This window comes from Oncorhynchus kisutch, linkage group LG26 (genome assembly GCF_002021735.2).
Source record: "Oncorhynchus kisutch isolate 150728-3 linkage group LG26, Okis_V2, whole genome shotgun sequence".
In the NCBI taxonomy this organism is placed as follows: Eukaryota; Metazoa; Chordata; class Actinopteri; order Salmoniformes; family Salmonidae; genus Oncorhynchus; species Oncorhynchus kisutch.
In genome coordinates this window covers 13,973,113-14,000,943 of record NC_034199.2, presented here as the reverse complement: position 1 = coordinate 14,000,943, position 27,831 = coordinate 13,973,113, and the positions used below count along the sequence as shown (strand labels likewise).

At 40.7% G+C, this 27,831-nt stretch overlaps 1 protein-coding gene and 1 long non-coding RNA gene across 4 annotated transcripts; one reads left to right on the top strand and one right to left on the bottom strand.

Annotated features, from left to right (window-relative positions):
- Positions 1 to 5,216: 5,216 nt before the first annotated feature.
- On the bottom strand, positions 5,217 to 7,256 carry LOC109871340 (uncharacterized). Its single transcript, XR_002252279.2, has 3 exons — positions 6,104 to 7,256; positions 5,693 to 5,848; positions 5,217 to 5,496 (listed from the first exon to the last, which is right to left on the bottom strand). It is a non-coding gene; the product is annotated as an uncharacterized LOC109871340 (long non-coding RNA).
- A 1,777-nt stretch (positions 7,257 to 9,033) lies between these two features.
- LOC109871325 (methyltransferase 8, methylcytidine) lies at positions 9,034 to 23,781 on the top strand. Of its 3 annotated transcripts, XM_020462165.2 has the most exons (11): positions 9,046 to 9,211; positions 12,578 to 12,734; positions 12,879 to 12,970; positions 13,069 to 13,430; positions 13,582 to 13,631; positions 13,834 to 13,917; positions 15,321 to 15,381; positions 19,136 to 19,275; positions 21,068 to 21,174; positions 22,574 to 22,639; positions 22,771 to 23,781. In XM_020462165.2, the coding sequence occupies exons 2-11, from the start codon at positions 12,583 to 12,585 to the stop codon at positions 22,926 to 22,928; spliced, it is 1,272 nt and encodes a 423-aa protein (XP_020317754.1). In that variant the 5' UTR covers positions 9,046 to 9,211; positions 12,578 to 12,582; the 3' UTR covers positions 22,929 to 23,781. The 3 variants fall into 3 exon arrangements, with proteins under 3 accessions (XP_020317755.1, XP_020317754.1, XP_020317756.1); XM_020462166.2 differs by lacking the exon at positions 13,834 to 13,917 and having other exon boundaries at positions 9,034 to 9,211; XM_020462167.2 differs by lacking the exons at positions 12,578 to 12,734; positions 12,879 to 12,970 and having other exon boundaries at positions 9,047 to 9,211.
- The last annotated feature ends 4,050 nt before the right edge of the window (positions 23,782 to 27,831 follow it).

Sequence of the window (27,831 nt, the reverse complement as noted above, 5' to 3'; positions counted from 1 at the left end):
CATAGACAAGACGTAACATAGTAGCCGGTCAGTCCGGGACCATCAAATTAGTATGATATGTTACGTTTGGTATGGTTACATAGGACAGAAGGCAAAAATGAAAGGATGATGGTTGGTCTGGGTGGAACGGTGGGCGTATAACAAAAATATATAATAACTCCAAGGCTGCATGTTGGAATCTCATCAGACAATTTCAGCTAATTAGCAACTTTCAACTTCTTACTGCTTTTTAGCTACGAATTGTAATTCGTAACATATCATACGAAATGGATTATGGACATTCACAAATGAATGCATAGAATACGAAATGTAACATATCATACTAAATGGAGAGTTACGTATTTAGTTAAGAATGATACGAAATGCCCCGAGACCAGGTTACACAGACATAGCAGATATAAAACAGATCACCAATGGGTCGTGCACAACATTAGCATGAGCAACAATAAAATAATCGATGTTCGCTGTTCAAAATATCCCAATTGAAAGGGATTCAAACAGATAAAAAATTGTGCAATAATGCCACAATTGAACAAGATAATGCTCATACAAAATCAACAAAAGAAAATGATTCGTTAATTTGACCAAAAATATATATATATGTTGAATTCGAACTGTGGATGTATTTGAATTCAGAATTGCATTAGGGGCATTCTTATTTGCACTGTACAGCCTAACCCACTGTATGGATTGTGCACTCATGAAATGGCGTATCAGCCTACTCTGTGACACTCAAAGAACACAACTGTAAAGAGTTTACACAAATATTCCCATCTTAGCTCTTATTGCAGGACTTTGATTGTGAGTCATCACTTTTCCAGTCAGTCTGTTGTGTGTTGGACATTCATATTGCACTGTATAGCCTAACATATGGATTGTGCACCAAGAAATTTGTGGAGTGGTTAAAAAACGAGTTTTAATGACTCCAACCTAAGTGTTTGTAAACTTCCGACTTCAACTGTAGATCATAGATACAACTTGGCTACATAGGCCTACAAACATTTTGCAATAAATATCAAAATTGCAATACTCAAAAGAATGGCTTCAGATCAAAGTCTACGTTGAGACCGAAGGGAGCAAGGGTCTTTAAATAAAAGATCCAGGTAGCCTCTCGTTCTAACAATAAATTATCAAGCCAGACTACGGTTTGCAACTGAACATGGGGACAAAGATCATACTTTTTGGAGAAATGTCCGCTGGTCTGATGAAACAAAAATAGAACTGTTTGGCCATAATGACCATCGCTATGTTTGGAGGAAAAAGGGGGAGGCTTGCAAGCCGAAGAACACCATCCCAGCCGTGAAGCACGGGGGTGGCAGCATCATGTTGTGGGGATGCCTTGCTGCAGGAGGGACTGGTGCACTTCACAAAATAGATGGCTTCATGAGGAAGGAAAAATATGTGGTTATATTGAAGCAACATCTCAAGACATCAGTCAGGAAGTTAAAGCTTGGTCGCAAATGGGTCTTCCAAATGGACAATAACCCCAAGCATACTTCCAAAGTTGTGGCAAAATGGCATAAAGACATCAATGTCAAGGTATTGGTGTGGCCATCACAAAGCCCTGACCTCAATCCCAGAGAAAATTTGTGGGCAGAACTGAAAAGCATGTGTGAGCAAGGAGGCCTACAAACCTGACTCAGTTACACCAGCTCTGTCAGGAGGAATGGGCCAAAATTCGCCCAACTTAGTGTGGGAAGCTTATGGAAGGCTACCTGAAACATTTGACCCAAGTTAAACAATTAAAAGGCAATGTTACCAAATACTAATTGAGTGTATGTAAACTTCTGACCCACTGGGAATGTGATGAAAGATATAAAAGCTGAAATAAATCATTCTCTCAACTATTTTTCTGACATTTCACATTCTTGAAATAAAGTGGTGATCCTAACTGACCTAAAACAGGGAATTTTTACTAGGATTAAATGTCAGGAATTGTGGAAAAACTGAGTTTAAATGTATTTAGCTAAGGTGTATGTAAACTTCCGACTTCAACTGTAATAAGACTTTAAATTTCCTGGGGTAACAATGTAAGAAATAATATATTAAAAAACTTAATACTGCATAGTTTCCTAAGGACCTGAAGCGAGGCGACCATCTCTGTCGGTGCCATACTGCATTGTAATCAGGAAATTTTCGAACGTATGGCACTCGGCTCTTGTGCTGCCACTCTTCATAAGTGCGAAGATAGTTGTGATCTTAACAATTATTGAACCATTCCAAGGCTTCCTTGTCTAGCTAAGATTCTTGAATCCTTGGTAAATGTACAACTTTGGTATTTTTTCATCTGAGAAATGTTTTTTGAATGTAAACCCATCAGGGTTTAGGCCTGGGCATAGCACTATTACAGCAACCACTTTAGTTGTTAATGATCTTGTCAATGCTTTAATTAGACACTAAAATGAAATGTGCTTCTTTGTTTGTGGACCTGCCAAAAAAAAAAAAGTTTTGTCCCATCGCTGCAACTCCCGTACGACTCGGAAGAGGCGAACGTCGAGAGCCATGCATCCCCCGAAACACAACCCTGCCAAGCCGCACTGCTTCTTGACACACTGCTCGCTTAACCCGGAAGCCAGCCACACCAATGTGTCTGGGGAAACGCCATACATCTGGCGATTATAGTCAGTGTGCATGCGCCTGGTCCACCACAAGGAGTCACTAGAGCGCGATGGGTCAAGAACGTCCCGGCCGGCCAAACCCTCACGACGCTGGGCCAATTGTGCACCGCCTCATGGGTCTCGCGGTCATGGCCGGGAAATCAAACCCGGGTCTGTAGTGATGTGCCACTCGGGAGGCCCTGTTAAAAACGTTTGATACTGTTGATTATGCTATTTTATTGAATAAGTTGTCTTTTATAGGCCTGCACACTGACACCTGTTCAGGGTTAGCTTAGTGAGAGAACTTCGGTCATCGTGATTGATGGGGTTAAGTCTGAATTTCTTGAAGTGCATAAACAGGGGTCAATTTTGGGACCTGTTCTCTTCACTATTCATATAAACACCACTGATCAATCTGTAAAAATGTACTTCATATATATATATATGGTTGGTACTATTATGAATGCTATTGCCCTGATTGTTGATCCGGCTGTGTCAAAACTACAGTCAGGAATCCCTTGCTGATTTCAAAACTTTTGCTTAACACGGGCAAAACTCTAGCAAGAATGAATCTACATGTTCATTCATTAGATGGTTCTCCATTAGATGGTTCTCCAATTCAGAAATACTTCTGAATTAATATTAATTTGATGTATAAAAAACATGTAGATGAGCTGCCTCTACAAGATCGGTGTCCGCCCCGCGGGACGGTTGAGCTAACGTAGGCTAATGTGATTACCATCTGGTTGTAAGAAACTTTTAAAAATCCCAGGACAGACATATCTGATATTGGCAGAAAGCTTAAATTCTTATTAATCTAACTGCACTGTCCAATTTACAGTAGCTGTTACAGTGCAAGAATATCATGCTATTATTTGAGGGGAGTGGACAATTATGAACTTGAAAATGTATGAATAAATAAGCTAAGATTTAAAGTTGGCTTTTTCTACAGAAACAGATCGTGCCTTTCTCTAAGCAGTAGGAAGTAGATTATTTCGTCAACCTTTTTATATGTTCTTGATTATGGTGATATTATTTATCAAAGTACAGCTGCTTTGGATGCCATCTATCATAGTGCCCTTCCCCTGAGCAAGGCAGTTAACCCACTGTTCCCCGGGTGCCAAAGACCTGGATGTCGATTAAGGCAGCCCCCCGCACCTCTCTGATTCAGAGGGGTTTGGTTAAATGCGGAAGACACATTTCAGTTGATGGCATTCAGTTGTTCAACTGACTAGGTATCCCCATTTCATATTTTTTTCTTCACAGGTGACAGTTTTGATACTAATCACTGCACCCTGTATCAAAAAGTTGCCTGGACTTCGCTAAAGACCCGTAGATCTCTACATTTTACTATCTTTTTGTTTACAAGGCCCCACTTCATAAACTTCCATCTTATCTAACTTTTCTGGTGAAGTATAGACACCTGAGTTGCCTATATACCTAGATTGCAATATGTCTTCCCTGGTAAAATAATAAAACAGAAAATATCCAGCAACTTCACACATCCATTGAAGAGGAGCGGGACAACATACCACAGGCCACAATCAACAGCCTGATCAATTCTATGTGAAGGAGATGTATCACACTGCATGAGGCAAATGGTGGTCACACCAGATACTGACTGGCATTCTTATCCACGGCCCTACTTTTCAAAATACATTTCATGTGAAATCCATAGATTAGGGCGTAATGAATTTATTTCAATTGACTTATTTCCTTATATGAACTGTCACCCTGTAAAATCTTTTAAATTGTATAATTTTTCAAATTAACTAATTGTCTTTTGTTGAATTTTTATGAAAAGATTCCAACATTGTTCAGCATTATCTTGTCCAATTGTGGCATGATTCCACCATTTTATCCATTTGCATCACTTTCAATGGGGGACTTTTATTTTGAAGGTGAACTGCTGATCCCTCTGTTGTTGCTCACTCTAATGTTGTGCACAACACATGGGTGATCTTTTTCATAACTGCTATGTGTCTGTCTGGCCCTTTAGTAACAAAGGAGGTTACACAACTTTGGTGTTTGAAAACATTTGCAGACCTGATTTGGAAAATCATGACTTATGACCCAAACCCCTGAGTAACCTCATGAAATTCCTCTAGTTTGAGACATCACCTCAAGTCACTTCCTCCGTTAATCCAGTGTTGGCGATGGAGAATTTCATGTTCGCTTTGTCTGCCACCGTGACCATTGGTTTTGTCTCAATAATGTTTGTTTTGAGATGGGTATTCTACTTCAAAGAAGGTTTAGCATGGGATGAAGGACAGGCCGAATTCAATTTGCACCCGGTTTTAACCGTTACCTACTCAGTGACACTCACAGAACACAACTATGTAGAGTTTACACAAATATTAGCACCTTAGCTCTTATTGTGGGACTTTGAAACCACTGAAATTATTTACAGAATAAACAGATCAGGACCTTAATTCACAGCTCTTCTTAAATTATAAAACTGTTTCAACACTGTTATTCAGTAAATTATGAAATTGAGACTTCCTTCATGTTGTCCTCAAAATAAAATGGAGAAGTAGCCCAGTTAGGCAACAGGTTTGTTTCTAATAACAAAACATTAATGACAATTTCAAAAACTTTATTATAGTACCAACATCTTGAAAAGAACAACAGGATGACAGCATGTAGTCATTATTGGCAAATAAATAAGTGTAAAAAAACAAGTATTAAAACATATTCAACAGGGCTATTTTAGGAATAATTTTTGAATTATATCATTAGCAGTTGAAAGGAATGTCCCATGATTATCCCAGCTTCAAGTCATTTCACTCATCTGCTTGTCCACGACTGATTTTGTAGACATGGCATATAAGTTATTATTCTTCGTCTGTTCAATGTAAACAATCGTATCTCTGTCAAAGAACAGCTTGTAGCTGTGAGTCTGAAACAAGACAAGAGAATACATTTAATAAAAGTCATTTGAAAACGAGAGATTCACAAATTTTCCACCTTTACACTAGCCTTGTTCGACCATCCCGAGCTTACGTTCTGTTAAAACAAAACGAGAGTGCAGCGGTCAGGATGGTGGATCAGGCTATCTTTACACAATATAACATACAATATTATAAAGAACTCACCGCATCCCCATGACTCCACAAGCGGAACCCTCTTCAGTAACGCTCCAGTGTTGTTGTGTGGAGTCTGACTTGGGCCTAATCCTCATCCTCTCTGTGGGTCACCTCCACAACAGCCAGAAGGTCAAGCTCATTCTAATACTCCACCGTCTGGAATATCTTTGAAGTAGCATGTTGCAAGAGGCATCAACAAACACTCACCAGCAATAACCAATATGGCTGCATGGAATGCCACTGAATTGTCGTTAAAAGTAATTTAGTCAGGAGTCAGGTAAGGACAACAGCCCAACTTCTCATCAGAATACATAAGCGACTCACATTAATGGCAGTGAGGCAACTTTTGCAATGGAACTTTTCTTTAGAAATTGATTGGGCTGAAATTATACAGTTTCAACCTAATCCTTTAGAATTTACCTCTTGCTCTGGGTCATCATTCAGCTGATGAAATCGTCTCTTCACTATGCAGCCTGAGGAGGTGATCCCTGGCCGATAATGGCTGATCACTGGCCATTACCCCACTCTCCAAGGGTGTCTCAGGGGGAGCGGGATATGCAAAAATCACATTTCCATTTCACACCACGCACTTGTACAGGTTACACACTTGTACATACTGTATGTGAAACAGGACAAATATAAGCACCCCCTCCCTCTATTTTAGGTGAAACTGATCTGGGAGGCAGCCTATGGAGGATAGAAGACAAGGGGTTTTATGAATCCAGCACAGCAGCAAGAAAGGCTCTTTTAACCCTTATATCTCTATGATGGAGAAAATATATCTCACATAAAATGTATTAAGACCAATGGATATATATGTGCCAAAACACTATGTTAACTAACATCACCTTGATGAGCTGTGATAGTATATTGATAGTATACTATAGGGGGGGGGGGGTAGACTCATTTTATGGTGCAACATGGATGATTATTCCTGAGTCATCGGGGTGGAAGTAGATCAAGTCAGACTCCAGAGAACAGCGCTTCATGTCTTGCATTCCATTCTTTGCTTATTAATGTGTACAGCGGGAATATTGCGGATATTTGTACGGGTTATGACACCTACAAAGCCCATTGGACCTTTTCTCAAAGGGAATTTACTGTAATTATCTTGATCAGAGAATGTCAAATAAGTGTATGTATAATGATTTAGCAGAAACTTTCATTCAAAGCAACTTAGCACCCAAAGTATTTGTAAACCATGCATAAATTGACTTCACAACAATGGTGCTGCCAGTGCCATGCTCCAACCAGCTGAGCCATCTAGACATCCTTTTATTGGGGATTATTTGTGTTTCTCAGTAATACATTTGTTGTGACAGTTAAAGACAATGCCTGTCAAAGACACCTGCATCTGAAACTGACATGCACAAAAGGCTTTGACACACTATAGCAGCAACATACTTAATGTGCTTAACGGTCCAACTCATACGTTCCTTTATCTGGGCAACAATTACTGTGGTTGTTTTAAAAAAAAAGAAACAAACATAGTTTCTTAGCAAAGAGTAATTTGTCAAGCAAGAATTTCTAGAACAACAATGCTAGGACAACACACTATGTTAACTCACATCATCTCGATGAGCTGTGATGGAAAACTCCTTCACTATATCGAACTGTGAATCACCCGCAAGTCCCTTCCTTATTATCCTTACTGCGTTAGAAGTCCGAAACAGCGAAAAAAAGTGTAGGAGCTATCAATGATAGAAATAATGACAGGCTAATAATGCATGTTTTCATGTTAATTTGAATGGGGGGATTAATAGCCTATCAGTCTAATCGAGGTGTAGGCTAGACAATAGTACATTATGCATTCAAGTGTTTGAACTTGTAACGCGGCTGCATGAACTTTAATGCGACTGCATGGGATTTGACGGATATAAAGTCAGGTGTGGTTTCGTTGCATCCAAAAGAAGTAAACCTACAGTGGTTCCTGGTGATAGTCGTGTAAATGCAGCATAATAACAATGTCATATAATGTAGTTTGAAAATAAAATGTACACATGACCTACAGTAGCCCAAGATATACTCTTAATTACCATTACTCCTTCATTTTCAGAGGTAGACTGGCTCTGGCAGCCAAATACTCCATCTAAACGTGAATCAATTCTCAACTGCAATAAGGTTCTAGAAACATAAAGCCCTTAATTTTCATATCACATCAAAATCATTTCACAAACGCAAAAAGACACACAATTGCATTTATCACAGTTGCAGCTGAGGATTTTTCAGTGACAACACGTTTCTGGCGGACTGCGTGCGAGCGATGCGTGTTTAATGTTCAGACCAAGCGTCAGGGCTCTTAACAAAACTCCCCCATACAGAATATGCCTTCTCCAATGATCATTATGTGTAATGTAATGGAACTATGAGTCATCATAGCAGCACTGACCATTTTCTAAATAAATCCTAGCACTTTCATAAGTCATTGTGGATTTTACAATCACATTTTATGTCACATGCTTCGTAACCTAACAGTAAAATGCTTACTTACGGGTCCTTTTTCAACAATGCAGAGTTAAAGATGAGATACATTTGAAAATATATATAAAGTTCGTTATACACAGTGTATAACGAGTAAAAACAAAACGGCTTTATTCAGAGTTGATGTGCAGGGGTACGGGGTAATTGAGGTATTATGAATATACACTTAAAGATATATTTGTTTTTAATTCAACAAGGCAAGTCAGTTAAGAACAAATTTCTATTTACAATGACAGCCTACCCCAGCCAAACCCTAACCCAGACGATGCTGGGCCAATTGTGTGCAGCCCTATGGGACTCCCAATCACGGCAGGTTGTGATACAACCTGGAATTGAACCAGGGTCTGTAGTGATGCCTCTAGCACTGAGATGCAGTGCCTTAGATCAATGCGCCACCCGGGAGGCTCATTATAGGTAGGGGTAAAGGGACTAGGCAACAGGATAGATAGACAGCAGCTGCAGCATATGTGATGAGCGTGAAAGTGTGTGTGTATGCGTGCATTATGGTGTCATTGTGAGTATGTGGGTAGTCTTGTGTGTGTGCATAGAATTAGTCAGTGCAAGAGAGTTAGTGCAAAAAAAAAGTCAATGAGGACTTGGTCCAGACTTTGGTTTTGTCTTTGCTGTCCTGGTGTTAACAAATAAAAGCCTTTAACAACAATCCTCAAGTTGAGTCTTGACAAAGTGTCAGCATAAAAAAATTGCTCTAAATCATAGGTCCAGATACGCAGCAAAATGGTTCCCTCTTAGCTGAGTCATCATTAGAGGGCGCTCAATGCACAGGGGCTTGTCCACTCCACCAAAAACAAGGTCTTCACTCCTTACCAGCACAGCCAAGTCATAATTATGTCTAAACCCCGCCTATTTCTACAATGTATCTTCTTAAACTCTGATTTTAAACCTAACCACAATGCTTTGCTAGCCCTATGCCTAATCTTGACCTTAAATGAACTCTAATTTTTTTTAAAATATATAGCCACATTTTACTTTGTGGCTGTGGTAACTAGTGACAACCCAAGAACACCAGTGTGGCCATAACAAAGCAAGGTAAGCGCAGTTCAATTGTTATCCACGCCGGTATTCGATACTCCGACCATTTCATTGGTTCATTTACGTCTACACAGACCTGGTCCTTTAGAGAATGGTAATTAAATGGGCATAACTAACAATCATGACTGCTAAAATGACGTGTCCTTAGCATCAGCTGACCACGGTGATGTTAGCCCTTCTTTTATATAGCTAGCTCAATTATGTTAGCTAGCTAGGAGTATGTGTTGAACGAGACTATCAACTTCCTTCCTGATGAAGTTCATATCTAACAAGCAAACAATCTTAGATTTTACACTCTGGGTCCAATATTAGTTAGAATTTAAGATTTTCCTGAACATCCAACTAGTTGGAAAAGCATTTCAAATAAGTGTTGCAGTCGCGTGGGTTTCTTAAATGCACTGCAGCATGCTGGTAGGTGCAGTTCTTGAGGGTACACTTCAAATTCGTGATAGAGGGATATGCCACTGATAAAGTAAACAACATATGGCAATGTCCTTTCCTGTCTAATTAACAGTTTAATGTAATTGTATAGTTTAATTTGGGTTTCCATACTTGCTTTGATTACTTTCCCCTAATGTGTAGTTTCATCCTTTCCCAGCTACTTCCGTTTGTTATTATTTCTGAGTTTATGGTTCATCCAGAGAGGAAGTGGAGTCTTTGTAGGAAAATCAATCTTTGATAACTCAAGAGACAGTAATTTCCATGTAAAAGGACCCATGAGCAACAAGATGTGAAGGTCATAGGAGCATGTAAATTTGGGTGTCAAAAGAAATCTGAGTCTACTTTTTATGAAGGCATACAGTGCATTTGGAAAGTATTCAAACCCCTTGACATTTTCCACATTTTGTTACGTTACAGCCGTATTCTATGGATAAAATAGTCACCTCCCTCATCCATCTACACACAATACCCCATAATGACAAAGCAACAACTGTTTTTTAGAAATGTTTGCAAATGTATAACCCCACACACACACACCACACACACAAGTGTTCAGACCCTTTACTCAGTGCTTTGTATAGTATAGTTCAGTAGAGTAAAGTGGAGAATAGTTCAGTACAGTAAGCACAATAGAATAGAGTACAGTAAAGAAAAGTAGTGTATAGATCAGTACAGTACTGTAGAGTTCAGGACGGTTCACAGTACTAGTCGAGTACAATATAATCTATTGTACTAGGTTATACTTTACTATACTGTACTGAACTCTACTGTTCTGTATTGTACTGTACTCTACTGAGCTCTATGCTGTATTTTGATGTCCAAACATGTGAAACCTTGTCTATGATTGGTTCAGATTTGGTCCGGTCCAGACCAACCAAATTTGTTCTTATTTGGGGGCAGCTCTAGCTCATTAAAACAGCCAGTGTGTAGAATAGTACCAAAATATGCAATGGATGATATTACATATTTATACCTTTTTGTGTACCTTTTTAGGATACTTCACCATGAAGAGAATGCCATTTTATATCCAGAATTATGCATTTCTGTGTAGTACAGATCAGGGACCCATAATTAAATTCTGTTACTGCAATGCCATTACTGGGTGTAAATTCACTTACTGTAGTTAATTAAATAGTCAATTTGCCATGTCATAGCTGACACCCCATTCTTTCTGCAGACATTGTTGAATTTGAATTTGGAGCAGATATTTAAGTTTTTGGGAAACGTGAACACAAAAAATGGAGGAAGATTTTACAGAAATTCTGTTACCAAATTTGCATCTGCACAGTTCTTCTGGTAAATGTGTTTTTGTCAAATTTTCAGTTTTTAAATTGTTAAAGTAGTCGTTGTGCATAGATGTTTGTTAAACTTTGAAATCAATTGTTTTTGTTTGGCGTACATAAAAATAAAATAAAAATGTTTACCCCCTTTTTCTCCCCAATTTCGTGGTATCCAATTGCTGGTAGTTACTGTCTTGTCTCATCGCTACAACTCCCGCACGGACTCGGGACAGGCGAAGGTCGAGAGCCATGCGTCCTCCGAAACACAACCCAATCAAGCCGCACTGCTTCTTAACACAGCGCGCATCCAACCCGGAAGCCAGCCGCACCAATGTGTCGGAGGAAACATCGTACACCTAGCGACCTGGTCAGCGTGCACTGCGCCCGGTCCGCCACAGGAGTCACTAGTGCGCGATGAGACAAGGATTTCCCTGCCGGCCAAACCCTCCCTAACCCGGACGACGCTAGGCCAATTGTGCGCCGCCCCATGGGCCTCCCGGTCACGTCCGGCTGCGACAGAGCCTGGGCTCAAACCCAGAGTCTCTGGTGGCACAGCTAGCATTGCGATGCAGTGCCTTAGACCACTGTGCCACCCGCGAGGCCTTGTTTGGCGTACATTTTGAGTGAAAAATCTGAGTCTCAGCTCAATTCCGTTACTGTGGAATTGCCTAGACTTGTCATTATGATGAATCAGAATTTGATGGTACAATTTGGGTAGCTCTTAATAATCCAAGTGGGGTATAATACCTAGTTTATACCTAGTTAATACCTAATACCTAGTTTACAGGCCTGTAATACCTAGTTTACAGGCAGCCCCCCTTGAGTTCTCAGCTGATGGTACTGATCACAGCTGGCTCCCTCGTGAACTACAATCCTGACGCTCTGTTTAATCCTGACGTTTTGTGTCTAAACGAAAATACGCCTCACTTGTGATATAGTTTTGGTTACCTTTGGAACTTATCTTTCAAATAAGCGAGAAAGAATCTTTCAAATGCAAAGATGCACCCGGCTGTTTTCACACATGGCCTCGGCTACAACACATCCTCTCACCTTGCGATTGCATTTCCATTGGACCATTCCATTGCACATTTCCTGTGTTTCTCAAAATACAGCCAGGTGCAACTTTCCTAAACTGCACACAATAAGTGTATATTTTGTATAAAAATAATTTCTCACTTACATGTATTTGCGTTTAGCAGAACATTGTGGGCAGCGTCGGAGCATCGGCAAAATCTCTTCAGGCGGCAGACAGCTTCGTGAATAGATGGTATAATTAAGCAATAAGGCATGGGGGTGTGAGTGGTATATGGCCAATATACCATGGCTAAGGGCTGCTCTTAGGCACAACATATTGTGGAGTGCCTGGACACAGCCCTTAGCCATGGTATATTGGCCATATTCCACAAACCCCCGAGGTACCTTATTGCTATTATAAACTGGTTACCAACGTAATTAGAACAGTAAAGATACATGTTTTGTCATACCTGTGAAAAACGGTCTGATACACCACTGCTGACAGCCAATCGGCATTTAGGGCTGGAACCACCGATTTGTAATGTTTAATACCATTTACAGTCTATTTGAAGTATTCCATAATTAAAATGGATTGATTGGTTTCTTGCCTGGTTTTCCCAATCCATAGTCTAAATGAGAGGATTACGACGCCTCTCCCTAGCCTCAGTGGCTATGGTTTTGGGCAGGGTTCCCTGCAGGCTAAAAAGCAGAGGGGGACAACCCCCCGCTCCTTTGGGAGCGAGGATTCTGACCAACCCTGAGGACGTCTTCCAGCATAACATGTGGTATGCGTTTGCACATCTATTATTTTGATTTAATGCAACTTTCAATGTGAAGTCTGAAGTTTATAATATGCTGTGTCAAAGGGCACAGCAGTGTATTTTGGATCAAGCATACAGTATGTTCATGTTGACATGATTGTGTTTTAGGGACCATGTGAAATGGTCTGAGGAAGAGAAAGAAAAAGCCAGACAAAAGGCAGACGATAATTCTAGCTTACGCATTCCATTAGAAGAGCAAGGTAGCCCTTCTCTAAACGTTCCTAGAAAATTATGTTCTTCATTTTGATTGTATGAAAACTAATATTCTTGTTGTTTTTGTTCTTCATCCCCCACTAAGGCAAATATGACATGGACGCCTGTAAATACTGGGACAGCTTTTATGAGACGCACCAGGACAAGTTCTTTAAAGATCGCAAGTGGCTGTTCTTGGAGTTCCCAGAGCTTCTTCCTTTAGGGCTAGAGAGCAGTGCTACTGAGGAGAGACCATGTGGTCTGCGGGCCCCATGCCCAGAGCCTGGTGTGTCAGGCACGGAGAAAGAGACGGGCCAGCAGCGGCAACATGCACCCAGTCACCAGCACATAGATCCACTGACTAGTGATTGCCAGCAGTCCTGTAATCAAGATGGGAGAGACACTGCAGGGGCTGCCAGGCAGACCAGATCTTTCCCAGGTGAACATGCAACTTTCAGGATCTTCGAGGTATTTTCATCTGGCTTTTATTCCTCACCTCCCATATGTTCAAATATTATGTAGTTCAAATGCTGTGTGGTTAGAAGTTTGGTGTTGATTTCACTGGCTAGTAGTTGAGTCAAATGTCGTCTATTTTGACAGAATGTTATTTTTGTCATAGGTTGGATGTGGGGCTGGTAACAGTGTGTATCCTATTGTCAGCTCTATTAAGTAAGTATAACATCATTACATATATTTTATCCAGTTTGTCTTTTAAATGGTTATACACTCAGATCAAAAAAAAAATGTTGATGCATGGCATCACAAACTGAACCTGTGGTGTTCAATGGCAGATTTAAAATGTAAAAAACTATTCTGGAATAACATTGTCTCTCTTGAAGGCAAATGTTTTGATATTTACTTTGTTATGCAGACAACCTGTGCCAAAGCATGATGTCATCTTGCATAGAACATTTTGTCCAGAGGACTTGGCAAGGCTAGGAGAGGAAAGTAACAAGTAGGAAGTGTTTAACCTTGGACTGCATGCATAACCCTACGAATGACTCTTCAATGAAATGGAAAGCATGTTATCTGATAGCCAATGTATTAGTCCCTCAGTCTCCCTGCTGGGTGGGTGATTAAGAGCTATTTTGTTCAGTAAATATTTACTGATTGCTACTGTAGATCTTATACAGTTAAGTCTACCTGTCATTATACACTTAACTTGTATCCCTACTCTACACCCCTTGACTTTTTCCACGTTTTGTTGTGTTACAGCCTGAATTTAAAATGGATTACATTTAGATTTTGTGTCACGGGCCAACACACAATAATACCCCATAATGTCAAAGTGGAATTTATATTTTTTGACATTTTTACAAATTAATTAAATGAAAAGCCTTGAGTCAATAAGTATTCAACCCCTTTGTTATGCGTGCACTGCACCCGGCCCGCCACGAGAGTCGCTAGTGCGCGATGAGACAAGGATATCCCTGCCGGCCAAACCCTCCCTAACCCGGACGACGCTGGGCCAATTGTGCGTCGCCCCATGGACCTCCAGGTCGCGGCTGGCTGCGACAGAGCCTGGGCTCAAACCCAGAGTCTCTGGTGGCACAGCTAGCATTGCGATGCAGTGCCTTAGACCACCCGGGAGGCCTTCCCCACACATACAATTATCTGTAGGTCCCTCAGTCGAGCAGTCAATTTCAAACACAGATTCAACTACAAACACCAGGGTGGTTTTCAAATGCCTTGCAACGAAGGGCGCCTATTGGTAGATGAGTAAGAAAAAAAGCAGACATTGAATATCCCTTTGAACATGGTAAAGTTATTAATTACACTTTGGATGGTGTATCAATGCACCCAGTAACTACAAAGATACAGGCGTCCTTCCTAACTCAGATTCTGGAGAGGAAGGAAACTCCTCTGGGATTTTACCATGAGGCCAATGGTGACTTTAAAACAGTTACAAAGTTGAATTTGTGACTTGAAAATGGCTGTTTTAGCAATGATCAACTTGACAAAGCTTGAAGAATTTAACAAGAATAATGTGAAAATATTGTACAATCCAGTTGTGCAAAGCTCATAGAGACTCACAGCTGTAATCGCTGCCAAAGGTGATTCCCCATAGGTGAACACTATGGGGTGTGAATACTTATGTAAATGAGATATTTCTGTATTTCGTTTTCAATACATTTGCAAAAGCTATTTTTCGCTTTCATTAGTGGCGTTGTGTAGATGGGTGAGGATCTATTTATTCCATTTTGAATTCATCCTGAAACACAACGGAATGTGGAACAAGTCAAGGAGTATGAATACTTTCTGAAGGCACTGTATCTTTTTGTTTTGTATTGGTGTGTTTGTGGTGAAATGCTATGAATACAAGCTGACAAGTTCCCTATCTGTGTTGCTGTGTTATAGAGACACAGGGGCATTCTTATACTGCTGTGACTTTTCCCCCCGTGCTGTCCAGCTGGTCAAGGTAAGCTCTCTTTAAGCTCTAGATACAATTTTCCAAACACGCAAGATTCTTACAAACAAAACATTGAAAACAGGTTGAAATCTGGGTGAAATAACATCATTACAAACAGGTTGAAATCTGGTCGAAATTGAATCATGATAAACAGGTTATTACGCCACGGTCAAGCTACTTGTTTGTCTTGTTTTTCACTTGTTTTTCCTTCTCTTCTACTCCGAATGTTAGGCATCTCACCTTGCTTGATTTGAGGCCTGGTGGACATTTGATACTCTTGTAATTTACAGTCTTTTATCAAATGGCCATGGCCAGCAGTCCTTGACATTATTGCATAGAGTCCTTGAGATGCAGAGCATTTATCTTTAATCTGAGACTAGAGCAGTCTACTATGAACAGACTGTGTGCCCTCATTAGAGGTTGTTACATTTATCCTTCTCTGTTGTCAGTTGCTTTGCGATTTATGGGTGCAATCCTTTCCAAGTCTATTTAAGAGCTTAATATGATGTTGCTCAATTAATGCTACGTATCTACTCATGAAACACTAGGAAAACACCTAGTTTGTTCACATTGCTAATACTATTGCTGGCTTGAAGTAACCACCTCATAAGTTAAATTATGTAATTATTTCGAACTGTACTATAAAGTAATGGTGTGTTTATGGGTTCCTTCAGTTATATGCACCTTTTAGTGGTGATTTAGTGTAAGGTCTTGCCACAACGGCTTATTTGTTTTAGGGGGGAGTGGTTCAGTTTCCAGGAGTATTAATTCATCCCCTTTTAACCTGATAATGGTCATGTTTCTTCAGTAAATGTAAGAAAATAAGTGAATAATAGTTTTTAATTCAAAATTGCTTACATTAAACATGCCTTGTGATCTTTTTCTTCTAATTATGAAAGTAATTACATTCTCACATAATGCATAGTCGATGTAGGTTTGTCAAATAAAAAATAAATTAAAAAAATGTCACATGTTTCTTAAACTTTCTTACGGGTACTTTTCCAACAATGCAGAGTTTAAGATAACAAAAATGTATAATAATGCCACGAGGAATACATAAACAGTGAATAACAAATAACAATGAGTAAAAATAACCTGGCTATATACAGGGATGATAGTCATTTAGGCAGGTTACCTTGGCGTTCTTGGGCACAGGCACTATGGTAGTCTGCTTGAAACAAGTTGGTATTACAGACTGGATGAGGGATAGGTTGAAAATGTCAGTGAAGACACTTGCCAGCTGGTCAACACATGCTCTGAGTGCGCGTCCTGGTATTCCGTCTGGCCCCGTGGCCTTGCAATTGTTATCCTGTTTAAAGGTCTTACTCACATTGGCTACAGAGAGCGAGATCGTCCGGAACAGCTGGTGCACTCATGCATGGTTCAGTGTTCCTTGCCTGGAATAGAGCATAAAAGGCATTTAGCTCGTCTGGTAGGCTCGCGGCATAGGGCAGCTTGCGGCTGCGTTTCCCTTTGTAAATCGTGATAATATGCAAGCCCTGCCACATCCGTTGAGCCTCAGAGCCAGCGTAGTAGAATTCAATCTTAGTCCTGTATTGACGCTTTGCCTGACGGTTCGTCGGAAGTTGTAGCAGGATTTCTTATAAACATCCGGATCAGTGTCCCGCTCCTTAAAAGCGGGAGCTCTAGCCTTCAGCTCAGTGTGGATATTGCCTGTAATCCATGGCTTCTGGTTATGGTTATTAATGAAGCTGGTGGCTGATGTGGTAAACTCCTCAATGTTATTGGATTAATCCCGGAACATATTCCAGTCTGTGCTAGCAAAACAGTCCTGTTGCTTAGCATCTGCTTCATCATACCACTTCCGTATTGAACGCGTCACCGGTACTTCCTGTTTGAGTTTTTGCTTGGAAGCGGGAGGATAGAGTTGTGGTCTAATTTGCCAAATGGAGGGCTTGGAGGGCCTTGTATGCATTTTTGTATGTGGAGTAAAAGTGATTTACAGTTTTGTCACTTCTAGTTGCACAGGTGACACTGGTAAAAAAATGTAGTTAAAAGGATTTCAGTTTCCCTGCATTAAAATCACTGGCCATGAGAAACGCCACCAGTGGATGTATTTGTATTTTATTTTTTACTTATGGCCCTATACAGCTTGGTCTTAGTGCCAGCATCGGACTGTGGTGGTAAATAGACAGCTACGGGGAAAAAAAACATTATATAAATTGGTAAATAGTCTGGTCTGCAGCTTATCAGGAGGTTTTCTAACTAAGGCGGGTAATAACTTGAGACTTCCTGTTGTGCACTTAAGTGAGGACCCAAAAGCGGTTTAACAAAAACAGAGTCCTTTAATGTAAAAACACAGGGAAGACATAGATCCTCTTCAGATGTAGAAAATGGCAAAATAGACAACCCTCAGAGAGGGCGACAAATGAAACAGAAAGTCCTTCTGATATTTACAAAAGAGTCCCCTTCTTAGCAGCAGAGGAGAATAGCTGGGTTGCGGCGACAGACTGCTGGTCTCTCTGGGTAGGCGCGGGTCGTAGCGGACAGAGGTACCTGATCACACGTAGCATCAGAAGAACAGGCAGATTCTGACAGGATGGGACAAGGGTGAAGCAAACAAGACGATAGTTTGGTTCTGGCATGAGAAACTCAAACGAGAATCTGACAAAGAAAGAAGCAGGAACAGAGAGAGAAATAGAGACCTAATCAGAGGGAAAAAGGGAACAGGTGGGAAAAGAGTGAACGAGGTAGTTAGAGAAGATGAGGAACAGCTGGGGGAAGGAGAGGAAGAGAAGGTAACCTAATACGACCAGCAGAGGGAAACGGATTGAAGAGAAAGAACAGGAACAAGACATAATATGACAATACATGACACTTCCTTAACATTAGAGATCGCGTACCAGTTGTTGTTAACAAAGAGACACACCCCTCCTCCCTTTGTCTTACCCGAGTCTGCCATCTGGTCTAGATGTATAGAAAAACCAGTGAGATGTATATTATCCATGTCCTCATTCAGCCACAACTCTGAGAAACATAGAATATTATCGTTTTTCAGGTCCTTTTAATAGGATAGTCTCGAACGGAGCTCATCCAGTTTGTTCTCCAGGGATTGCATGTTCGCCAATAGAACAGAGGGCAATGACGGTCTTTTTGCTCGCAGACATAGTCTCGTCAGGATGCCGCCTCGCCTGCCTCTCTTTCGAAATCGAGGTTAGTGATCGCTGTTCTGATGTCCAGAATCTGTTTCCGGTCATAGGAAATGATGGCGGAGAAATAAGTAATAACATTTTTTTTTAAAGAGTTACGATCAGCGTTAAGCTCTCATAGCAGAATTGGTCAGGCGCCGTAAGACAGCTCCTATCCACTGCGCCATATTGGTTTCGTAACTAACTGTAGAATTTGTTATGGCGGCAGATAGCCTTGTGGTTAGAGCGTTGGCCCAGTAACCGAAAGGTTGCTAGATTGAATCCCCGAGCTGACAAGGTAAAAATCTGTCATTCTGTCCCTGAACAAGGGGGCCGTCATTGTAAATAAGAACTGACTTGCCTAGTTAAATTTAAAAAACTTTTTAGATTTTTTTTAATGTCTTTGAGGAGCTTGTTAATACATTCAGGGCCATTTTTTTGTGTGAATTAAGCAAGAATTTTAAGAAATCCAAATTGCCATCATAAGAGCTCGACAGTAGGTTTTAAGCTATCCACTACATTTAACCAATTAATGAGTTTAATTGTTAACATATTGATACCATTGTGCTATTTGGAATCAGAGGCCACTTAGTCCCCTCTTTTTCCCCATGTAGGACCACCCAGACTATGACCAGTCTGTGTGTCACGCCTTTGTTCAGGACGTCTGTGACGAGGTGGGCTCCTTTCCGTTCCCTCCACTGAGCCTGGATGTTATTCTGCTGGTCTTCGTGCTGTCCTCCATTCACCCCGAGCGGTAGGTGATGTTTAGGAGACAAAGGCAGGAGCGCCAACTCTCATTTATCACCTCCCCATGCTTTGTCTGAATGTCATTACTAATCTAACCCTCTCCACCCTCCAAAAACAGGCCCTCTCTCACACTCTGAGGTTATGCTATTTTGTACTACCGTGTGTGTTTTGAATCAAGAACATTCTGGGTTTATTTATACAGATTCTATGCATTTGCTAATTGAAAATGTTTTGAATGATAAGGCAAGTGCAAGTGAATAAGCAAAATACCCATTGAAGTAGCATGCTGACTGAGATCAGTTTAGAATGTAAGCTCTGGTGTGCTGTTCATGTAGCTAACCCCAACCCTTTAAAAGTAGCACAGAATAGAGGAGCCTGGCGGTTAGGAGTGTTGGGTTAGTAACCGAAAGGTTGCTGGATTGAATCCCAGAGCCGACAATGTAAAAATCTGTTGTTCTGCCCCTGAGCAAGGCAGTTAACCCCCAACAACAACTGCTCCCCTGGCGCCAATGACGTGGCTGACGATTTAAGGCAGCACCCCACACCTCTCTGATTCAGAGGGGTTGGGTTAAATGCAGAAGACGCATCAGTTGAATGCATTCAGTTGTACAACTGACGAGGTATCCCCCTTTCCCCTCATACAGTACTGTATGTGCCTATTTGCAGTCTATTTATGATTCACTTCAAAATGGCATGAAGTCTAACTGCAGATCCGTTTGCCCTGGGTACTTGGATGCTTGCTTTTTGTAACAAACAGTGACATTTCACTTCATACTGAGGCCCCTGAAGATTGCAGCTGATTAGAATTATGGATATGGGCTGGCTGCCAGCCAGCTCTCACAGCAAGCCGTAATAGATTTTCCTGTATTCCATCACTTTTCATTTTATATTTGATGTAGAGGTAAGTTGGTACTGTCCTGGGGTTTCATCTCAGTACCTCCTGCCATTTTCTTGCTGTATAAATCTCTAATGGTTCAGGTTGTTATTGAGCTCTAAGTGAGTATTGAGTGTAGTGCCAGGAGTATCATGGAGCATATTGTCTCTACAATGGGCCATTGATTGCGGATTCGCTTCAGTCATTAGAAGCAGCTTGTTACTGTATTTATCAGTCACATAATAAGACAAAGTCAAAAGGCTTCTACTGCAGGCATTTTCTGTGGGTGTGTAACTGTGTGATTTTTAAATATGCTCTCTTTTAGCTCACTAACTTTCTGTCAGACATCACGTACAGTGCATTGAGAAAGTATTCAGACCTCTTCCCCTTTTCCCCATTTTGTTACGTTACAGCTTTATTCTAAAAATAAATAAAAAGATTGATTAAATCTACTCACAATACCCCATAATGACAAAGATGTAGATTTATGAGCGGGAAAAAACTAAATTATACATTTTAGAATACGGCTGAAATGTAACAAAATCTGGAAAAAGTCAAGAGGTCTGAATCATTTCTGAGTGCACTGTATGTTAGCTGAGATGCTACTGAACATTGAACAGCTAACATATTGGGGAGGAGAGTACAGTCAAATTCTTACCCCTTTTCTCCCTTGCAAAAGCCTTACAGCTTGTACTGTACTGTATATGGGGCGGCAGGGTAGCCTAGTGCTTAGTGTTGGACTAGTAACCGAAAGGTTACAAGTTCGAATCCCCGAGCTGACAAGGTACAAATCTGTCGTTCTGCCGAAGTTTTGCGTCAACTGCCCAATTTTATGTATCACACCTTTGAAAATTAAGACATTGTTTTGAGAAGGAAACTGATTAATTGATTGGTTGGTTTGTCATTTGATTGATTTCTTTGACAGAGTCCAAGGAGTTGTGACCCGGTTGTCTCAATTCCTGAAACCCGGAGGGATACTCCTCTTCCGGGATTATGGCAGATATGACCTATCACAACTACGGTTTAAAAAAGGTGCCATTCTAATCTTAACTTTAGATAAAGTGCATTTTCACAAAGTGTACACTTTACAGAGGAAATACATCTAATTAAAAGGGGGAAAATAGCAGATCATCAAATCAAATCAAATTTATTTATATAGCCCTTCGTACATCAGCTGATATCTCAAAGTGCTGTACAGAAACCCAGCCTAAAACCCCAAACAGCAAGCAATGCAGGTGGAGAAGCACGGTGGCTAGGAAAAACTCCCTAGAAAGGCCAATACCTAGGAAGAAACCTAGAGAGGAACCAGGCTATGTGGGGTGGCCAGTCCTCTTCTGGCTGTGCCGGGTGGAGATTATAACAGAACATGGTCAAGATGTTCAATGTTCATAAATGACCAGCATGGTCGAATAATAATAAGGCAGAACAGTTGAAACTAGAGCAGCAGCACAGTCAGGTGGAAGTTGAAACTAGAGCAGCAGCATGGCCAGGTAGACTGGGGACAGCAAGGAGTCATCATGTCAGGTAGTCCTGGGGCATGGTCCTAGGGCTCAGGTCAGTTGAAACTGGAACAGCAGCATGGCCAGGTGGACTGGGGACAGCAAGGAGTCATCATGTCAGGTAGTCCTGGGGCATGGTCCTAGGGCTCAGGTCCTCCGAGAGAGAGAAAGAAAGAGAGAAGGAGAGAATTAGAGAACGCACACTTAGATTCACACAGGACACCGAATAGGACAGGAGAAGTACTCCAGATATAACAAACTGACCCCAGCCCCCCGACACATAAACTACTGCAGCATAAATACTGGAGGCTGAGACAGGAGGGGTCAGGAGACACTGTGGCCCCATCCGAGGACACCCCCGGACAGGGCCAAACAGGAAGGATATAACCCCACCCACTTTGCCAAAGCACAGCCCCCACACCACTAGAGGGATATCTTCAACCACCAACTTACCATCCTGAGACAAGGCTGAGTATAGCCCACAAAGATCTCCGCCACGGCACAACCCAAGGGGGGGGGGGGGGCGCCAACCCAGACAGGATGACCACAACAGTGAATCAACCCACTCAGGTGACGCACCCCCTCCAGGGACAGCATGAGAGAGCCCCAGCAAGCCAGTGACTCAGCCCCTGTAATAGGGTTAGAGGCAGAGAATCCCAGTGGAAAGAGGGGAACCGGCCAGGCAGAGACAGCAAGGGCGGTTCGTTGCTCCAGAGCCTTTCCGTTCACCTTCCCACTCCTGGGCCAGACTACACTCAATCATATGACCCACTGAAGAGATGAGTCTTCAGTAAAGACTTAAAGGTTGAGACCGAGACCGATCATAATCATTTGAAATAGGTAGGCAGATCATACTTAGTAGTGGATACATTTTATTGTCTAAAGTGGCTATTTGTTAATAATGGCAGTGAGATCTTTTCTCTGATCAACAGGTCGATGCTTGTCAGAGAATTTCTACTCAAGGGGAGATGGAACGTGTGTTTATTTCTTCACAAAAGGTAAATTGATTCAAAAGTCTCTGGGAATATTGTATCTCTGAATATTGTGTGTAGACATTATTTCAAATCTAATCTCAAATCATTTAGTGGTGGTAATGTGTGATGGTAATATTATGTTACTCTTTCCACAGATGAAGTTCACAGTTTATTTTCCAATGCTGGTTTGGAAGAAATTCAGAATCTGGAGGATAGGCGACTACAGGTGAACAGAGGGAAGAAAGTTGTAATGCGCAGAGTGTGGATGCAAAGCAAGTTTAAAAAACCTCAACCACTAGCACCACCATCGTAGTCTACCAACACTGTCCCTGCTCGGACGAACATGTTGCCCCAGGTTGGCTTTAGCAAGGACTTGTCTATCCAAATCAGAGGTCAGAAGGAGGTCATAAGCATGTCTCAGTGCAGTGAGATGTGTTAGTGTGATGCGTTTACAGTACCACTGGGATGGTCCATTATCGGGCTGAGGGAGTGGTCAACTACCGTGCCAAGGAAGTACCTTCTGGTTGTGGTGTGCTTATTATGGGTTTCACATGCCATGTATGTAAAACTCACTTTTTGTAGGGAGACAAATGTCATTTATTTTGCTCGTTGAGTGTATGCATACATATACATATTTAATTAAACAGTTTTATATGTTGTATAAACCCATAAAATGAAAATCTGTGAATGATACTGTCATAAAAATGACTTATTTGTACCTTCCTTAGTTGGACATTTAATAATACATTAGAATTGTACCTGCTATAGTTGTTGTAGTTGAGTGATTGATTTCCAATTATTTGCACACAACAGAATTATAACTCAAAATAAGTTTTATGTTCTGTCTCTGATGAAATATATTGATTATATACATTAGACTTTTGATATTATGTTAATGAATTGTGGTAATGCAAATTCTTGAATAATGCCAATGTATCCCATTTCTGGCACCTGGTATATGTGTTTTGTACCTATATGCTAAGCAACATGTCATATCTGATTGATATAAAATGGAAATGCAACTAATTTATTTGGAAATGCAGTGAACAAAATCAAAAGCACAAAAACTATTTACATGTTATTTCAATGAATACAGAGTAAATTTGTTTATGGGATAATATTCTGAAAGTCAATTATAAACCGGTTTATTTAATGTCCTATTTCAATTGGTATTTACCTAACATTGTTTTTAAACTCTGTGGCCTGAATGCCAAGTGTCTCATCTGGAGGAACCTGGCACCATCCCTACGGTGAAGCATGCTGTGGGGATGTTTTTCAGCGGCAGGGACTGGGAGACTAGACAGGATCGAGGCAAAGATGAACGAATCAAAGTACAGCGAGATCCTTCCTTGATGAAAACCTGCTCGAGAGTATTCAGGACCTCAGACTGGGGCAAAGGTTCACCAACAACAGGACAAATCAAATTTTGTTGGTCACATGGTTAGCAAATGTTAATGCGAATGTAGCGAAAGGCTTGTGCTTCTAGTTCCGACAGTGCAGTAATATCTAACATGTAATCTAACAAATTCACAATGACTACCTTACACACACAAATGTAAGGTGATGGAATAAGAATATGTACATATACAGTGCCTTGCGAAAGTATTCGGCCCCCTTGAACTTTGCGACCTTTTGCCACATTTCAGGCTTCAAACAAAGATATAAAACTGTATTTTTTTGTGAAGAATCGACAACAAGTGGGACACAATCATGAAGTGGAACGACATTTATTGGATATTTCAAACTTTTTTAACAAATTAAAAACAGAAAAATTGGGCGTGCAAAATGATTCAGCCCCCTTAAGTTAATACTTTGTAGCGCCACCTTTTGCTGCGATTACAGCTGTAAGTCGCTTGGGGTATGTCTATCAGTTTTGCACATCGAGAGACTGAATTTTTTTCCCATTCCTCCTTGCAAAACAGCTCGAGCTCAGTGAGGTTGGATGGAGAGCATTTGTGAACAGCAGTTTTCAGTTCTTTCCACAGATTCTCGATTGGATTCAGGTCTGGACTTTGACTTGGCCATTCTAACACCTGGATATGTTTATTTTTGAACCATTCCATTGTAGATTTTGCTTTATGTTTTGGATCATTGTCTTGTTGGAAGACAAATCTCCGTCCCAGTCTCAGGTCTTTTGCAGACTCCATCAGGTTTTCTTCCAGAATGGTCCTGTATTTGGCTCCATCCATCTTCCCATCAATTTGAACCATCTTCCCTGTCCCTGCTGAAGAAAAGCAGGCCCAAACCATGATGCTGCCACCACCATGTTTGACAGTGGGGATGGTGTGGTCAGGGTGATGAGCTGTGTTGCTTTTACGCCAAACATAACGTTTTGCATTGTTGCCAAAAAGTTGGTTTCATCTGACCAGAGCACCTTCTTCCACATGTTTGGTGTGTCTCCCAGGTGGCTTGTGGCAAACTTTAAACAACACTTTTTATGGATATCTTTAAGAAATGGCTTTCTTCTTGCCACTCTTCCATAAAGGCCAGATTTGTGCAATATACGACTGATTGTTGTCCTATGGACAGAGTCTCCCACCTCAGCTGTAGATCTCTGCAGTTCATCCAGAGTGATCATGGGCCTCTTGGCTGCATCTCTGATCAGTCTTCTCCTTGTATGAGCTGAAAGTTTAGAGGGACGGCCAGGTCTTGGTAGATTTGCAGTGGTCTGATACTCCTTCCATGTCAATATTATCGCTTGCACAGTGCTCCTTGGGATGTTTAAAGCTTGGGAAATCTTTTTGTATCCAAATCCGGCTTTAAACTTCTTCACAACAGTATCTCGGACCTGCCTGGTGTGTTCCTTGTTCTTCATGATGCTCTCTGCGCTTTTAACGGACCTCTGAGACTATCACAGTGCAGGTGCATTTATACGGAGACTGGATTACACACAGGTGGATTGTATTTATCATCATTAGTCATTTAGGTCAACATTGGATCATTCAGAGATCCTCACTGAACTTCTGGAGAGAGTTTGCTGCACTGAAAGTGAAGGGGTTGAATAATTTTGCACGCCCAATTTTTCAGTTTTTGATTTGTTAAAAAAGTTTGAAATATCTAATAAATGTCGTTCCACTTCATGATTGTGTCCCACTTGTTGTTGATTCTTCACAAAAAAATACAGTTTTATATCTTTATGTTTGAAGCCTGAAATGTGGCAAAAGGTCGCAAAGTTCAAGGGGGCCGAATACTTTCGCAAGGCACTGTATATGCTGGCTGACTTTTTACAGAGAATAAGTTACATTAAACAAATACATCATACTGTATTTAATAAACTGTATTATGGAAATAAATTCTAAAATAATAATAATTAAAAAATCATTTTTTTGCCACCAAAATCTTTGTAGCCTTACCAATTCGTACATAAATTAAATCAAATGTATTTATATAGCCCTTCTTACATCAGCTGATATCTCAAAGTGCTGTACAGAAACACAGCCTAAAACCCCAAAGAGCAAGCATTGCAGGTGTAGAAGCACGAAGCAATGCAGGTGTACCACAGGAGGTTGGTGGTACCTTAATTGACGAGAAGTGGCTATTGGTAATGACTGGAGCAGAATAAGTGTCATGGTATCAAATACATCAAACACATGGAAAACCATGTGTTTGATGCCATTCCTTTTGCTCCATTCCAGCCATTATTATGAGCCGTCCTCCCCTCATCAGCCACCACTTTCGTACACCGCCTTCTTGGCTGAGGATGATGGATTGAAAAAGTATGTTGGATTCCTTTGTAACTGACACTCGTTTGAATTATGAAATTATTTGCATGTCTTTGGTGGAAAGAGCATTCCAGTGTAATATTTTGTTCTGTTTTACATGGAAATAAGGTGAAAATTTGGACACATAATATAATTCCATGTTGGAACCCTGATGTCATAATAGGACTATTTGTTTTGTTGACAGTCCTACCTGAAACAGAACCAAGGACATGCAACGTTTTTCAACAAGGAAACATGCTAACTAATGAATTTTTAAAAATGTTTAATTTTATTATTTTTAAATGTTCAAATATATTTGTTGGTGTTGAATAAGTATTATTCACTTGCTATTATTGTCATTTTATGTTGCTTATTGTCTAACTCTAGGTCAAAAAACGTTGATGTAGTTCATCAACTACATCAACTATTCCAATGACCTTGGAAGCTAATTCATTTTTTTTATTCAATTTTGACACCATAGAGCTAGTTAGAGTTGAATCGATAGGCCTATGCAATTGTTAAAATATGATCTGACTTGGATAAAATGCCATAAGCTCCATTTTACTCCAAATTTTCATCTGTGTGTGCATGTTTATGTTCTGCATTATCAATTTCTAAATTCATGTTTTGCGTGTTCGTGTGTGTCTGTGTGTGAGACAGCGAGATAGAGTTAGTTTGTGGTGATTTTGTTGATTGTGGAGAGTTTTGTTGATGTGAGTTGATGCCAGTTTGATAACATCTGGTTTACATAAGATTTAATTCATTAATTTACTTCAATCCATTAAAGGGGCAATCTGGGATTGGTACATCCATTCTTGGACATTTGAATTATTAATATATAGCCATTGATTCTTGTATAATATAACTTAGAAATGCCTCATGAGCAATGGTTAGAAGCTTGTTTTACTCCATTGTTTGAAGACAATGTAATTGTAAACAGCTTCATTAAATAGTACCCGCAAAACACCAGTCTCAATGTCAACAGTGGAGAGGCGACTCAGGGATGCTGTCCTTCTAGGCAGAGTTGCAAAGAAAAAGCCATATCTCAGACTGGCCAATAAAAGATTAAGATGGGCAAAAGAACACAGACACTGGACAGAGGAACTCTGCCTAGAAGGCCAGCATCTTGGAGTTGCCTCTTCACTGTTGACGTTAAGACTGGTGTTTTGCGAGTACTATTTAATGAAGCTGCCAGTTGAGGACTTGTGAGGCAGCTGTTTATCAAACTAGACACTCTAATGTACTTGTCCTCTTGCTCAGTTGTGCACCGGGGCCTCCCACTATTCTGGTTAGGGCCAGTTTGCACTGTATTGTGAAGGGAGTAGGACCATAGCGTTGTACCAGATCTTCAGTTTCTTGGCCATTTCTCACATGGAATAGCTTTCATTGCTCAGAAAACGAATAAACTGACGAGTTTCAGAAGATAGTTCTTTGTTTCTGGCCATTTTGAGCCTCTAATCGAACCCACAAATGCTGATGCTACAGATACTCAACTAGTCTAAAGAAGGCCAGTTT